Consider the following 17,243-nt stretch of genomic DNA (forward strand, 5'->3'; position numbering starts at 1 on the left):
GTGTGCCCCGCGATTGGCTGGCAACCAGTTCAGGGTGTCCCCTGCCCACTGCCCGATGATTGCTGGGATGGGCTCCAGCACCCCCGCGACCCTACTGAGGATTAGCGGTTGCAGCTAATGAGAGAGAGTAGGCCCTGTTGGCTTCGGCTCGCCATTGAATTTCTTCCCTCGTCATTTACGGTTGCTGGCTAAAGTTTGTACGGCATTGTACTATGAAGCGTCATCAGGTTGCGCTCAAGAGGACAGGGCATTATAAATTGGGTATTAGCGCAAGGATTATGTTTTAATTATGGAAATTTATTATGGGCCATGCAAAAAAATAAGGATCGTGTTTCCCAGTGGTAAATTGCAATGCTAAGAACTTCCTGGAAGTGAAAATGTAAGCTACATATTATTGACATGTTTACCCAACATCTATCTATATGGGGAGGGTTTTGTTTCAAAATCAAATATATTTGCGATTTACCCAAGATTTAAAAATCATCAAGTCTTGATACATGCAAACGCATTATTAAAAATCGCATAGGCCTTTGTATTTCGCATATCTTTTTGTGGCTCTGCAAAATACATGCTATACACCAGTTGTTGTTTTTTTTCTTTTGATGGTATAGTACTGACGAAATTGTAACATTGACTTTGAAAATCTTTAAAAAGTGCTTGAATTTGGCCATGAAAAATGTGTAGGAACACTAAATATTACATGCTCGCTGTAATAAATTCATGTAATTTGCTTGTTTTGGGAGATGTTATGTGGCAATGTGTCTTAAAAAAGACAAATACTGAGGGAATTGGTAAGACATTGGAACGTAAACGTAGTTTTACTTTTCATTTGTGAGTCAAATATCTTATCACATTATAGTATAATGAGTACTGTATAATGATTATACAGTATTCTTGCGAGACCTCCTGTGGCAGGTAGGTAGTATTACATCCAGATCTTTTCTCTGTAAACACGCTTCCCTATTGGCTGAGTTTGATCACATGGTCAATTCGAAGATGGCGTCTCCGAATGGAGGTAAATTCTAATTCTCTACCGAGACTGTCCGTGTGTATTGGTCGTAATTATGTATTGTTTTTGTCATTTACCTCGCCCTTTACCTCAACAAAACAACAGAACGAGTCCAAGTCTACATGTCCGTTGTTGTGTGACCGTTGTTGAAATTTGGGTTTATTCGAACGGCTCTACTGGACTTCTCCGTTCAGTAGGAAGTGGACACGCAAACAGCTAAATGTGTTTTTTTTTCCAGTTTCCTGTGACATTGAGATTAAGTCAGTCAGTTACGTTTAAAAAGAAACTAATACAAACAAATATTCGGCCTGTCAATGATAGTGGAGCTTTGTGTTGGTGTAGCGCTAAGAGCATTGTTGTTGTTGTAGTTCTTTTAATTTTTTCTTTGCAGATCACAAATCAGGACTATAATTAAAACGCCCTTTAAAAAGAGGCTAGTTCATGTCGTTTCACAATTGTTTTTACCTGTCAAAAACCACCAGATGTACAGGACTGAGTCGGACGATTTAAATATTGTGATAAAGTTCTTTATTTTCAGAAATGTGTTTTAGAAAAAGAACTGTCATACACTATATTCATTACAAATTAAATTGAATACTGCAAGAGTGTATTGTTTTGATATTGCTGCATATCATATTTCAAAATATCAGAATATAATAAAAAACTACCAGTTGGCTCAACTTGCCTGTAAGGAATAATGGGAAATGTTAATTCTGTACAATAAATCTTGCCATGGTTCAATTGATCTGCAAATAATCCAAAATCTAATAATTTTCTATTCCAATAAAGAAAATAAATACCTGTTATACTCTATAATACTGAGACTGTCCTGCATATTATATGGTCTTCAAATTCATGGCCAAATCTGTATTATTAAGTTGTTTGGTTAGCTAATGTCCCACAAACCTTTAAGCAAGGTACTAGAAGTACCACCTCATGTATCTAAGATAAAAGAAATCCTGTGTAAATGTTTAAGGGAGATGTGCTAAAATTCTGCATACACTTATTAGACTGCGAACCTGGCATGAAAAAGAAACAATACAATTCATTATTACTGTTCCACCTTAGTGCTGGTCTTTACTGTTCATTTCCTTGTCTTAATAGGTGAAGATTTTGAAACCTCTTTGCTTAGTTATGAGAAGCTGGACAGAGCGTCACCTGACCTTTGGCCTGAGCAATGTAAGGCCATATTTTTCTTCTAATTTTGCATTATCTTGTATTATGTTAGTTATATTTGATTTTAATCGAAATGCTCTCTTTTTTTGTAGTGCCTGGGGTTGTTGAATTTGTTGCATCTTGTAAAAATGTGAGTTGTAGTCCTTCTTCAGCACCAGAATCTTCCAAGTCAAGTTACATTTATTTGTACAGCCTTAATCACTAAAGACTCAGAGGGCAGCACAGGCCACAGTTACAACATCCTCTGATCTGAAACGAGCAGAATCTTTCAACCGCATGTATGTTCTCTGTCGGCAGCCTATCACAAATTCACCACCCAAGTGGATGGTAGAGCTTGAGAGCGAGGACATTGAGATGTTGAAAGGTAAATGAATACAAACCATTGAAAGAGGAAAGAAAATCTTTATGCATATTTATGGTCACATAAAATCAGGAAAGTCAACATTATACAACTTTTTTTCCTCTGCAGAGTTGGGTAGTTTGACAACAGCCAATCTCATGGAGAAGGTAAAAGGTCTTCAGAATCTTGGATACCAACTGGGTTTAGAAGAATGTAAGTAACATCTCAAACTTAGGATATTTGTTGATATATCACTAATGATTTTGTTTATGCACGTTCGAGAACTCGTGTAAAGAATATTTTTTTGTTTGATTTAACACAGAAGTTCACATTTGACCACTAGATGGCGCCTAATGCCTTTTAAATTGTAAACAGTCAAGCATGGTTCCCTCCAGTTTAAAATGTGTACTGTACTGTATTTGCAATGAGCACGGTTTAGCAAATTGACCGTCAAAATAAGAGATTTAGGTCAATCTTGTTACATCGGAAAAGGTTGATAACACAGTCACGATTACGAACGCTGATGATAAAACAAGTGCTGGATGCATGTGATGCTTGCAAAATCGAGTTTTAATCCTTTGCCCTTTTACTACATCCATTGTCATAATCCCACTGGAGTGTGGATTAGAGCGCTATGGCTAAGTGCTTATGTTTTGCAAAGAGAAAATGGCTGTTTGTTTTTCCACTGACATTACTGTACTGACTGAGGCTGGTGGCAGAGAACGCTTCTTTTGTGAGGTTTTTTTTTCCTCTTCATCCTGTATCCCAAAAAAAGTTTACACATGCCAGTTGAATCCCCGTTGTTATAAAGAAAAAGCAATCTGTGGTGAATGATTTTAAAACTTTTGTGAATCCAAAAAAATAAGCAACTGGAATAATGTGTTTGCGTAACCAACTACAACAGAGACTTATAATGAAGTTCAAGGAAAAAATGGTATTAAAAAAATAGGTGACTAATTAGAGCCTCGTTTCATTAATGTGCAAGAGTTACTATTAAGCAAAACATTTTACAAAAGAATATGTTTAATTAGTTGATGTGGGCATGATTACTGGAGAGTAAGGACAACAGGTTTATATAAATATAGGAACGATTTATATTGTCCATGATTTAGTACATTACGTTATTGCTGCTAACTCAAAGGTGTGCACATTCTATGTAACGTTGAGAGGTTTGCTGTCACAGGTGTTTGTTTGCAAGATTTGCAGTCGTGTAGACACGCTTGGCGCTTGTTATTATTTGTGCGGGATCTGCCCTCTAAAGGGGGGCCTGTTTAAAGCGCTCTGATTTAATTTTCTCCTTTTCCCTGGCTGTCAGACGAAGGCCTGTAAATCTGAGCTACTTTTTCATCACGCCGTTGGTCTTGCTCCGGACCTATAAATGAGACCCGGTCAAGGGAGAGGCGTTTACTGCCCCTCCCCCACAGACATGTGGACGATGAAAAAGAGAGGCTGCTTAATAGTTGGGGGCAGGCACAATCAACTAGTGCATGGTCCTGCAACCTTTTTGACTGAAAGAGCCATTAAAGCAAAATATTTGGATTTTCTTTTGAAAGGCGCACCATATACTTTAAGACAAATTTACCAAACCGCCAAAGCCAGTCTTCAGACAATAGCCCATTCTTCAGCGCATTTTATTTCACTGTGTAACGCTTGATGATTTGATAAGATCTGTTAAATAATAATGTGAGAAAGAGCCATATCTGGCTGGTGACCGTTCCTGACCCCTGAACTATTTCGAAATCGCATTCTTGCAAGCCAGTGTTCATAAAGCGTATACTTTCCTGTATCTCTATATTACTGGTGTTAATTCATCAAAATGCATGCAGTGGGGTTATATCATATCACCCCTTTTCACCAGTGCTGCAACAATGGCTACGTGAGTGACGCTGGCCTGGTTGATTCCCATCGGGGCTGGACGCGTGCCTCTTCTTTAAGCCAGCTGTTCCTCCTCCCCATGATGAATGTCTCTGTAGCGGGCTGCTGAGCATGGGCAGCAGGTCCCAAGTCTCTAGGGAGAGCCCAATGCTCTGATAAGTGCTGTTATTGGAGGTAATTGAAAGGCGAGTGCACCTTTGGGAGGCTCACAAGGGCCCTCACTGATGATTTTTCCGCAGCGGGAACAGCGGTTGTCTGGTAGTCTATCCATCGAGGTGACCGACTAACAAACTGAGAAACAGGTTTTCAATTAAGTATGTAGTCTTGGATCTGCTTAATACAGTATGTGTTGTGCATGCAGGCTAGTTAACATTTTTTCCCATCTACTATAGTAGATGGCACCGAATGTTTTCACTGGGATTAATTTTCTTTTGTGTGAAGTTGCAATTGTCTTAATCTGTATCGTTATCATCCTTAAAGAATTTTCATTGAGCCACAAATTGACTGCCAGAAGCCAATCAGTAAATGAAATTGCAAGCACATTTTGAGTTGGCTTTTGTTGACTCCAGAAGATTTTTACGTCACAATGCAAAATTGAATTAAAAAAGGCTTGGGATTGTCTCTTGAATCCTCAAGATTAACACATTCTATTTTATCCTTCTTTCCTAATTCAACTCACTCCAATTTCATCTAAGATCAGTTTTTGAGAGGAAATTCATTTAAAAAAAAAAATCAAAGATGCAAAAAAAATCATCATGTAGGGAGAGTAGTTGGTGGATTTGTTTGAATTAATTGAAAAGCAAATAAATACAATCTAAAGGTCTTCTTTTAGAATGAGTACACACTTTGAAATCACTGTGAACATTGGATTTTTAGGGAATAAAAAAAAAAGATCCTTTCAACTAATGGGTGTATGAAATCAATATTAAAATATGTAAAATCAAAATCCTTTGATAACAATTCATCTGTCTTTTTTTACCCAGTCCCAATTTAAAGTTTAACATGGCTTTCATTTTTTTGCGACAAGCAATATGAAGTTTTTTGATGTGAAATTTAAAAAACAACACTGCAATGTGTTCTTCGAAAGGACCTGCACAGTAAAATAGCTTTTCTTTCTTAAATACCCAAAAATAAGTTGTTTTTTCTGTGCTGGTATTACTTTGTAAAATGTTGGCTATCATCATTCTTGTGGTTTACTCAAATAATCTTAGTTGATGTAAAAGAAGTAGAAACTTTGATGAAATGTTTACAAAAATATTTCCTTACAAACTTAAAAAAAAGATGGCACCTCCTGAGTAGCTTGTGAATACAGAGCATGTCATACAAAATTATATAACCACCCATATGTAGTTTACACCACTATAATAATCACAAAATAATAGAACAAAATTTTGGGTTAATCAATGGTGCATTGATGACGGCAGAATCCGAGCAATTAACGCGGTCACCTGTCGTCTCCTCTTCCCACGCCACACCCAAGTAGAACCCCTGCAGGGTCCCCTTCCTTGAAGGTGAAACAGAAGGTCACTTTACCATGACAGTTCCTAATGGCCCCGCTTTAGAGCCCCTCCTTCTTCGCCGCAGCCCCAGGATCAATCTCAGGCCTATTAGAAGCGTTGCCGAATATGATTGCGTTCACTCGGCTCAGCGCCGCCGTCGATCCATCAGGGCGGGCTGACCGCTTATGAAGTGCCGGCGCTGACAGGCACCGATTGAGGACACCCCTCTTCACCCTCCTTTTTCACACTAATACGCAGGGCTCGTCTTTTCACCTTGAGCCAATTTCTTTGCTGGCTCTATGCTACAAAATCAGTGTTGGACGCTTTCCGAAAAAAAGTAGTTACGGTTACTAGTTACTTCAGAATCAACTCAATTATCGTTGTGTTGCTACAGAACTACAGTACAATTGGGAAAGTATAAAAATTTAAAATATAGAAAAATAGATAAATAAAAAGTATTCTCCTCAAATATTAAGTACTCCTATCTAAAATAAAATCTATGAACAACTAGTATTTGTACTTAAATCTGTGTTCAACATGTCTTATGTGTGCTTGTGGTCTAGTGTGTTGATAACTCTGGGGAAGAAGTTATCTCTCAGTCCATTCCTCCGGGCATTGTGGGATCGGAACTATCTGCCCGTTGGTGACATTTTGAAAAAGCAGTTGCTGGGGTCTAAGGAGTCGATCAGGATGTGCTTATTGTCAAGTCATGTTTATTTGTATAGCCCTTTATCACAAGGAGTCTCTGCTGACACCCAAAAGTAGCTCGTTACTCTAAAAGTAACTATCCAGTTACAAATTAGCGTATATACTCATTATACCAGCTCAGTAGCCTAGATGGTAAGGCGCCCGCTTTGAGACTGGGAGGTCGGTGGTTCGCGCCCCGGCCGAGTCATTCCTAAGACTTAAAAAGTGGTCGGCGGCGCCCTCTGTTGGCTGCGGCTGCATCGGCTCGCTACAACGGGTCAGGTGCAATCGACATTTCGTTCTGTGTACATTGTTACACAGAATGACAATACAAGGAAATTATTATTATTATTATTATTATTATTATTATTAAGAAGTCGACCCTTTAAAACAGCCACAGAATAAAAGAAATAGAATTAAGCGTTCACACCAACCTGTTGAAGCTTTGTTCCCCTATGTATATCTTGGCTTGTGCAATCTTGAGCTTCCAAAGGAACACTTAGCTGAGACACTTCATATCCATTTTGTTTCGGGGCTTCATATACCTCATAGATGTCCTTTTTCATGTCTGGATAGAATCCAAGACATTTCTTTAGTTCTCCAAGAATAGTATACTGCAAAAATAATTGAACAAATAAAAAGACAAACTTCCAGCACACTTTTACCGAAAGTTATGTCCTTGCGTTTTCCCTATCGATGTTGTTGTTCCTGTATATGCTACCCCCAATCCCCACAAACTGCTTACCATTACTTGCGACACACATCAAAATTTGCACATATGAACTGAACCCCTCTTTTCAGTATTTTAATTTATTGTTGTAAATACGGCTAAGTTGCAAGTATATACGATGGAATAGAATATCAGTAAGGAGAAATTCAAGTACTCTGTGCTTGAGACAGCTGTAACTGTATCCCGTTGTATGTTGTAAGCAGAATTAAAGACGCCCGCCGTCCTACAGAGTTTTGTGCATCATTGTGTTGCTGGCAGATTGAGGGTTGTATGTTATTTCGTGAGTGACAGAGGAACGATCAAAGAACTCAAAGCATCAAAGAAACATATCTCATGATCTGCCTTAAAAAAGTAAGGAAGATACTCAACTAGGTATAATGACAGTTGAGTTACCATATTCGTTACCAAGAAAGTAATTGTGTTCCAGGAACGCGTTTCTTTGTAACACGTTACTCCCAACACTTTGTGTTTTGCTACTGAATCTGTTTGTTTTTCTGGTCAAATTTTGGCAAACATTTTTCAAACTAGTGTGCAGCAGGTTGCAGCTGCGTCTGAAGCGGCCTGTTCATATCCCAGTTGGCGCTATGTGAAAAGAGAAGAGGCAGGCACGCATGGCTTCTCGTCCCCGCCCGCCTGCCGCCTCCCCTGAGTAGATCGGAAATGACACCTCATTTCCATAAAAGCATTAGAAATTCATTGAATTTTCCTTCCCGGCTAATCATAGCCCGGGTGTAAAACCTTTTAGGCTTTTAATGAATGATTCTTGACTGATTGCCTATTAATAAGGACACCTCTTGAACAGGCATAGTAAGAAGCCTTGGAGGTGCAGGTGTGTTTTGTTTTGGTGTGTGTCAATGCGCTATTGAGGAGGAGTAGCCCCCCCACTCCTGTCCCTCTTCACCCTGACTGGGACATAAAGAGGAACCAGTGGCCCCCTTGGGAAATCACAGCTCGTGTCTGCATCTTAAATATCCCTGTGAAGTATCAATAAGTGGGTAATTGAATTTTGAACACAAACATGAGCGTCAGGTGTATGCGTTTGAATGTGTGCGAGCGTTCCCGTTTTTGTGCGTCTCATCTCCTCTGAGTTCCTCCTCTCAAGGGAAGAGGGCGCCAAAAGTGGATGTTAAACCCATTAAATAAAGCTTACAGGCCGTAATAGCCCAGCGGCACTGGAAGACGGGCAGCGAGGGTCAGATAAGTCCTCTTAGCTCTTAATGAAAGTGAATCCGGGGCAGACGGGGCCAGGGTCCGAGACTCCAGTTAACTCGGGTGGTCATCTGTCTTTGGGGGCTAACAGGGGTCCCGAGGCTCACCAGGAGCTTTCCATCCGCAGAGGTGCTGAAGTGATGATTACTCCCGCCTCGTGACAATGACACTCTGATCAATCACCATAAACTCGCTGAAGTGAGATGTTTCACCGCAGCGTTTCCTTTGCATTTACATTCCATGCACTCCATATGAAAATGATTTAATAGCACAGAGAGCGTGAAATGTGTATAACTCCGACCATGACTTTTTAATATAGGGGGGAGAAGGCACCATTTTAAATACTAGAAGCACACATTCATCCTTTTTTCACATATAGATTAATCTTCTTAACGACAATGTATTGAGGAGTAAGCTTGACTTCTATAAAGGATTATAAAAGTCTAGAGGCGACATGCAAACATTCACCTCGCTACATTGGCAAAAACCCTTTCAGGCTTTCTTTGTGCCTGAGAGTCTTTTCCTAAGTTAAATCCCTGAATGTTAAAGTAGATGGGAAAAAGTATATATTTTTGATATCATAGTCAAGATCAAATATTTTTGGGAAACATAGGGACTAGAAATTCATCATTCTACTGTTCATCATTAATATGACAGAAGCAAGTAAATTTGGGGCAGGACGTTGTCAACTGGACATTCTGTTGTAGCCTATATTCAATTTTTTTGATGACTGTATTTTCTGTTGGTGCCCTTCCAACGGTAATAGCAGTTTGGTCATTCTGGAAGGAAGATTACCTCTGTGTGACCCCTTCTCAACATTCTTTAATTTTCCCCATGCTGACGTTTTTGAGTTTTTAGATCAAGGATGTTGTCATGGTTGTCTATGCAGCCCCTTTAAAACTTTCCCTCATTAATAAATTTCAAGTTGCCTTGACTACAGAATAGTACATTGTTAACTTATGTTTAGATAAGAATGTCATCGCTACCAAATACTATAAATATTTCGTAGTTTGCTATCCCAGTTTATTGCAAATTGAAAATTGAAAATGGGGGTGAAATCAAGCAATTCTAATTATTGTGTTGACAATGTCGATTGTTCCTGATTATGGTGCATTAGTGCCTTCTAACTGCACACTTGCAGTAACAGCAGGTTTGGTGTGCGGTCTCTTTTTATGGAACCACTTTGGACTTAAAAATGCTACTACAAAAAAATTAAAAATCCGAAATTTTTCAGCATACATTCAGAATTTTTTTTCACATTTTCGTCAGTCCTGGAATGTTAAAGTTGGGTAAAATAGAACAAAGACTAACTAACAAAGACTACTAGTATTTCTCAAATTATGAATTGCACTAGACTAATGCATAATTAAAAATATATACAAGTTTCCAAAATAGATACTGACAAGTGTATTCAGTGTAAAAGAAGCTGAATTTCTCTGAGTTTCTGTTGTAATAACAATGCAGCATTGAAAAATGACTAGCGTGCGTCCGTTCAAAAGTTTGGGGTTGCTTAAAAATGTCCATTCTTTGACGAGAGAAAAGTTTGCAGAATACCTTTTTTGTTTCAAATAAAAATTATTATTTATAACCTCAATGTTCTGATTATACTATCCATTTATTTTGCAACTCATCTAAATTATAATAAGTGAGACTTTTTATGGAAACACACTATTGTCTGGGTGACCCACAACATTCGAATGGTAGTGTAAATCACGATGAATAACTTTACAAGAACAGCCAATCCATGCAAAAGCAAGTGACTTTTTTCTTAAAAATATGCTATAACTTCATGGTACATGTTAAACTTTCTAAAAAAAAAAAAAAAGAGAAACAATGTAAGTGGACTTTCAAACAGGACAATGATTGCAGAAATTGAGACATACCAACTTGCTTTAAGCAAATAAATCCTCGGTTGAATGTCCGTAATTGAATATATTGTACCCGATGGAAGCACGTGCCAGTTAAATGCTAATGAGATGGCTCCAAATCAGCAGGCCAAGGAACAAGCCCTGCAATCCATAAGGTGTCATTGAGTATGGATGGCGGTCGTAACAAGATGCTGATTAACTTAGCGCAAAATTAGTAATTGACCTTTCTAATCAACTAAACAAATCTCTAAGTTCCCCTAATCAGTATTGATCTAGTCCTGTTATATGATTGTGTTGAGAGCTTCTGTTTTTCGAGGTGAGGGATTTAGATTGGAGTTTGTTCATGTACCGGGCCTGTCATTTGCTTTTCTATTTTTTTCTAAATATTCAAGGAAAAAAGAGTGAGTGAGAGAGTGCATCATCGTAAAGGAAATACAAAAATTAAGTCATCAAGCATAACTGCTTCTAATGAGAAACTGCAGCTTTGGAGGGAATGTCAGCTCAATGTAATTGCATTTGGATCTTTTGATGACTGTTACAATCAGACGCATCCTGAGCATGTCCAGCTGTACCCAGATGTTTCGGGCAATGGGAAGAGGTGGCTAAGTTCACAATTAATTTGCGGCCTTTGAATTAGCGTCATCTTTAACCTCACGGCAGACGCCTCAAGGTGACGTGGACTGCGCGAGAGCCCAGCGGCATTATAATTCCATAGCGGGCACCTCATCAGGATTACCAACTGGGTCCAGATTTTTCATTAGCAGGAGGAGGTGGTGCCGGGGAGGAGGTTCAGTTGTCTCACACAAGCGTTATGAAGGTGGATGGCATGCTGCTTAATGTCGTTTTGTAATCAGTACTCACCGATGCCCCGTACATTTATATTGTGTGATGTGCAAAATGAAGTTGTGCAGGTAATTCCGGCTCAGCAGCTCATAAAAGCGTCGGCGGAGAAAAGAGCTTCTTTTCATCTTCAACAAAGAGTGATGATTGTACCTGTACCCGGCGTCTTTTGGTTTTGTGAGGAGGCTAAAGGAAAGTCAACCGTGCTTGTAAAATGTAACGATTCACAAACTTGGCTTTTATCTTCGACTGTCAGAAACGGAAAAATAAGCGAGTGCCACACAACAGACCAGAAATACTCACACTTTTTCAGCACGCGAGCGACTTACAAAATGATCTACCAACCTCAAAAAAGTGGCGATTCAAGAGCAGTCTAGCATCATACCTGTCAACCTGTACGTTTTTGCCGTACAAAATACGTTTGTTATCCATTTTAAGACGTGTACAACGTACAAGAGAATCTGTACGGAAAAACGCAAATTTCTCAAGTATGGGTACCATCCGGTATACAACGACTATCACGAAACGGCAAATCAATCAAGTCAAATAGTTCGCCGCGGTAGCCTCTATCTTGGTATCGTTTTTTTCGTTGCAAACGAAGTGAGCGGTTTGATGCTACAGTGCGCATGCGTCTGCCGCCTGGGGATTTCCCATCATGCATCATTCCAATCACACCATGAACAAAGCGGAAGCAGAGCAGTAGGCCGACATTACAACATAGTCTTGAATTTTCTTTGGATACAATCATCAAGTCGCAATGGCCGAACTTGAATTAAAATGCAGTAAGTCATTCTGATCTGGAAAAACAACAGGTGGGGTTGACATACCTGTCAACCTCGACAGCTCCATGCCTGTAAAAACTGTCGTATTTTCCCGTACAAAATACAAAATAATCGTACACCATATATTTTTTTTTTTCGAAATGATGCATGATGGGAAATCTCCAGTCAGCAGACGCATGCGCACTATAGCATCAAACCGCCCGCTTCGTTTGCAACAAAAAAAACGATACCGAGATAGAGCCTTCTGCGGCGAACTCCTTTGACTTAATTGATTTGCCGTTTCGTGATAGTCGGTGAAAAAGACTAACAAAAATTATGATATTTTTATTCGTGTTACCTTTTAAAAACGTTTTATTGATAATCATTGTATTTGTTATCATTTTAGAGTTTTGGGCTGGATTAAAAAGCCTAATGAGCGGCAAATAGCCCAACGGCCATAGTTTAGTTTTTATATGTAACACTTCTGCAGGTAGGTGTGAGTGATATGAAAGAGTGATTCACGTCACAATTTATTTTGTATTTTTTGAATTCGATCATGGCTTATGCAATATTATTCCTTGTAAAATGTGCTGTCAGACTAATATGCAAGTGTCTGTCCTTGTCCCATTTGTTGTAAAGAAGAAAAGACATGTTAATGAAAATGGTTCTAAATGTCACCGTCATTATGACAAAAAACAATCTTATCTCGAAAAATTATTTTTTTCCTAGGAGAATAAAAAAACATTTGTTTTACAAAAAAAGTAATTTGGAGATTTTTTTAAGAAACGGTACATTTACTATTGAAAAAATTCTAAAACATTTGCTAAGAATATCCCGGAGTCCCCTACGACAGTATTTTGCAAATTTCAATTTGCAAATCTTTTATGAAAATTAGAAAAGGTGTAAAAAAAAATCAACCAATGTTCAATTTCGTATTAAACTCATGATATATATTACAGTATATAAGTACAATAAAGTTATGAATCATCACTTATTTCTTGTTTGAAGTTATTTGTTTAAGTGATAGCATTGTCAAAGAACCTCTTTTAACTTAAAAATTAGATTTTTGAATCCTACTAGGGAAAAAATCTATCTGCTAAAGTTACACGAATTGCAAGATCACCTAGTGGCATTATAGAATAGAATAGAATAGAATATACCTTTATTGTCATTGTTACAAAATGGGTTAACATATTTTGGGGATTACAGACGCTGCCCTACTTACTAACAAGATAGTTAGTATGTTGAATTTGTTAGTAAGTTGTTTCAGTGCTATATGTTCTATGTTTAGGGCTTGTATAAGTAACCTGTATTTTTTCGTACTAAAAAAATAAACATTTCATAAAATAATATGCTCTATAATGATGAATAAATTGAGGTTTAACTTATTTTTGGAAGATGGGCTTCAAGAGGTCCTCCTCCGTGTTAGAGAGTGCCCGAAAAAAAAAAATTCGACCATTTTCTCAACCACTAAAAGCTTTCTTATTCCACTTTCGTTTCAAAAGAAACAGCTCGCCTCTTTTTTACTGTTTACACCAACCATATTGAATGGATAGTCTGTGTAATATAGTGTAATAATCTGTGAAGCCCTTTGAGACTCTTCGTGATTTAGGGCTATACAAATAAAAATGACTTGGCTTGACTTCAAATATTAAATAATAAAAATGTCAAAGTTCTTAGTGAGCTGGACACAGCGTTTAGAATGTTTACACACGACCTAGGAAGTAGAAGCCGGATTTCTTCTTCAGGTAGGATGCTCAGGGACCTCTCACAGCGCCACATGCCGGTAGCGGTGGAAAGAAGCACTACAGTACTTTCCTGTACTCGGGAAAAGGTGAACAATACAAAATCCAACTTACAGCAACGTCCAGTTATTTTTCGACATCCCGAAATTTTTTTTCATATCTACCGTTTTTCGTAAGTCGAATGGTCGTAAGTAGGTGTATGTATATGATCAACTGACCAGATTGGGCCCAATTGACAGTCTTTTTGAGATCTCGCTCATCAAGTTCTTTCTGTTGTAGATTTTTGTCGACCTTAATTGCATTTTCCGTCACTCAATTGAATGTTTGAGAAAAACTTAATGGCACTGGCTTTCGTGTCAACTTTTTGGCAGACAGTTCCCTCGTAATTGATCATGCTCCTTAATTACAGGACCGAATTAATAGAGACATTTTGCCTCTCAGTAGTCTGCTCTCTTACCCTAATGTTCTGCAAGTGTTCATGCAGGAGCACATCGCAGCGTTCGTGCAATCAAGCGGACCGCAAGCCCTCCTGTTGTGTTTTTTTATGTTGTTTACCGTGTTGCAAATGAACAGATGTTTGTGTAAATTACCTTTGCAGCGTGCTTATTAAATTCATGCTTTGCATCGCTAATGGTGCGGCTCAGGAACGGATGCGGCTGCAGGCCTGTGATTTCAAACCCGCTCGTTCCAAACTTGTCCTGATGTTTTTGTTTATCCCTTTTTTAATTTTTTGACTAGAAAATCATTAAATGTTTTTGTAATTAGTGTTAAATTTGTTTTTATTCTGCTTGCTTGAAATGAAGAATGCTTCTAATGCCAGGGCGGTTCTATTTTAATCACTGGACACTTGCAAAGAAGATTGCTTACTATGCCAGATTTTGGTTATTTTGACAATTATTGAGTGCTTGCACACTGTTGTTCTCTATTTTGTCTATTGAGCACTTGCGAAGAAGATTGCTTATAACGCCAGTCTTGGGTTATATTGACTATAATTTAGCATTTAAACACTTATTCTCTATTTTGACTATTGAACACTTGCATAAAAGATTGCTTATTATGCGAGGGTTGGGTTGTTTTGATTATTATTGAGTGCTTGCACACTGTTGTTCTCTTTTTTTGACTATTCAAAACTTGCAAAGAAGATTGCTTATAACACCAGTTTTCGGTCATTTTGACCATTATGGAGGATTTGAGCACTTTAATTCTTTGCGTTTCGATTTAACACTTGCAGAGACCATTGCTTATAGCACCAGTCTTCACTTACTTTGACTATTATTGAGAATTTGAACACTATCATTCTTTATTTTGACTATTGAAAACTTGAAAATATGATTATTATTATGCCCGGGTTGAGTTATTTTGACTAAAAATAGGCTAAGGGGAGGGGCTTTAGAACAGGTAGTTTTTTTTTTTTACATCTTGTATGGTCTTTTCCTGTTCTCAAGATGTATTGATGTCTTCTCTCCTTATTTGAGTCTTTATAAAACTACAAATTTATCATTTGTTTTTCCTGTTTTTTTTTCCAGCAAGAGAAATGACTAGAGGGAAGTTCCTGAACATCTTGGAGAGGCCGAAGAAATGACCTCAATTGACCTTTAGTGATTCCCCTCTTTACACCTGCAATTTAATTTCACCTAACTAATTTACTGTTGCCTGTATATATTTTTTTGTTTAAAAAAGTCAGAAAAGATGACCTGCTTGTATAAATGTCTGACTGTGGTCCGAAAACATTTTCGTCCCCATATTATTTTTTTTTATTTACGTTGCACTTCATTCAACTGCCAGCCCTTTTAACTTGTTCACTGCCAACTTAGAGGTTTGACGTCTCTTGCCGTCACTGGCACTGAATGTGTTAAATAGAAGATTGAGGATTGACGTCTATAATTGTCACTGGCACTAAATGTGCTCATGTCTTGTGTTCAATCTTTTTTATTTAAATGTTGCTGCTTCTTTATTATTATTTCTGTTATTAGAGGAGGACTTATAAGTATATACCCTGCGACTGGCTGGCAACCAGTTCAGGGGGTGCCCTGCCCACTGCCCGAAGATAGCTGGGATGGGCTCCAGCAACCCCCGCGACCCTACTAAGGACAAGCGGCGCAGCTAATGGATGGACTTATAAGTAAGATGAAAAGTGAAGTGGTGCAGACATTGAAGGACGAAACGTCTCAGCGCGCCCCCAGTGCCCCGCTTTTCTTCTAATGAGCTTTGGAAGCGGGGTCCCTCAAACACAAAACATTGCGTAAAAATAATATTGCTCATTGTTGTCACCTCTTATCAGACTTGACGTAATTACTAGGACCATTTCTCTTCTAATTAGCACACTTCGACGTCGTCGGAGCGAAGGCACAGGCAAGAAGAGAATCAGACAGGCATGCCGAACAGGAAACAAAAAATAAGTTGCCGGCCCGTAAATTGTTAAGACAATGCCTCTGACTGTTCCTGGTTGGAGATGTCGCTCGGGCCTGGAGCCGCTAGCTCCCAGCCCGTTACACTTCTCACTGGGCCCCTAATAAGCCCACAATGGTATTTCTGATTGGCAAGGACAGAAGCTTCCTCTGCATGGGTAACTTCACCCCCTACCCTCCCAAGGGTCAGCCGTCTGAACAACACACATCATTTGTACAATTTTTCGGGCACTGGTAAAAAAAACTTTTCCTGTGGGGTTCAGTTTCTCACGTTGTTGGAGTAAATCTACTCTGGAGTGGTGTTTCAATTTTCCCTGAACGAAACTCCCTTGGTTGTGAAGTACAAACAACCACCCAACAATTGTTTTTAAAATTCTTTTTTGTTTTGATTTCTAACAACTCTTTGATTGTGGGATTTTGTTAAAAACAGCTCAAAGATGTGTTCAGTTTAGACAAAATAATCTGGGGAAGAAATATTTAGATTTTGAAGAAAGAAACATAAAAATGTGGTTATTCTGAAAGGAAATTGTGAATGGTAGACAGCAATGTCATATACATGCAATGAATGTTATAAGTAGATTTATAATAAACTTAATTTTAAAGGGTGTTCTGTTATGTATTCTGATTATCAATCCTTAATACTTTGCAACAATGTTTTTTTTTGCAATTAGATAGATAGATGGATTTATACTTTACCAGCAGTCTCCTTTATTGTTAACAGATTAACAGGATGCCCTCGGTGCTTGTTATAGTTTAGCGAAGTGGATGTCGTCATACGCTAGTCCAAAAGTTCGACGTCCCTGCGGCAGATAGAAATCTTTGTGCCCAGGGATACACCACCTCGTGTTAGCGAGTCCACCTCCTCGCCACTTCTGGCAGGCTTTTGTGTCTCTAACAGCGCTGAAGCTGGGTAGCTCCGGATGGCTCCGGTTTGGGTAGCTTCAGGTGGCTCCACACTAGCGTTCGGGATGCTAAACGTGAGCCATGTTTCCGTAAAACACAGCAAACTGCACTCCCTTTGTGCTTTGATGTTTTTCACCAGCACAGCCAGTTCGTCGGTCTTATTTGGTAGAGAGTTCACATTTACCATGATTAC

At 38.7% G+C, this 17,243-nt stretch overlaps 1 protein-coding gene across 1 annotated transcript; it reads left to right on the top strand.

Moving 5' to 3' along the window:
* The first annotated feature begins 906 nt into the window (after nucleotides 1-906).
* Nucleotides 907-16,753, top strand: lin52 (lin-52 DREAM MuvB core complex component). Its single transcript, XM_088354366.1, has 6 exons — nucleotides 907-1,015; nucleotides 2,114-2,188; nucleotides 2,278-2,315; nucleotides 2,483-2,549; nucleotides 2,655-2,738; nucleotides 15,266-16,753. Exons 1-6 carry the CDS (start codon nucleotides 982-984, stop codon nucleotides 15,319-15,321), a joined length of 354 nt encoding a protein of 117 aa, XP_088210492.1. The 5' UTR covers nucleotides 907-981; the 3' UTR covers nucleotides 15,322-16,753.
* The last annotated feature ends 490 nt before the right edge of the window (nucleotides 16,754-17,243 follow it).

The sequence above is a fragment of the Urocampus carinirostris genome, chromosome 15, assembly GCF_059441175.1.
Source record: "Urocampus carinirostris isolate Australia breed hairy pipefish chromosome 15, RoL_Ucar_1.0, whole genome shotgun sequence".
NCBI classification, from domain to species: Eukaryota; Metazoa; Chordata; class Actinopteri; order Syngnathiformes; family Syngnathidae; genus Urocampus; species Urocampus carinirostris.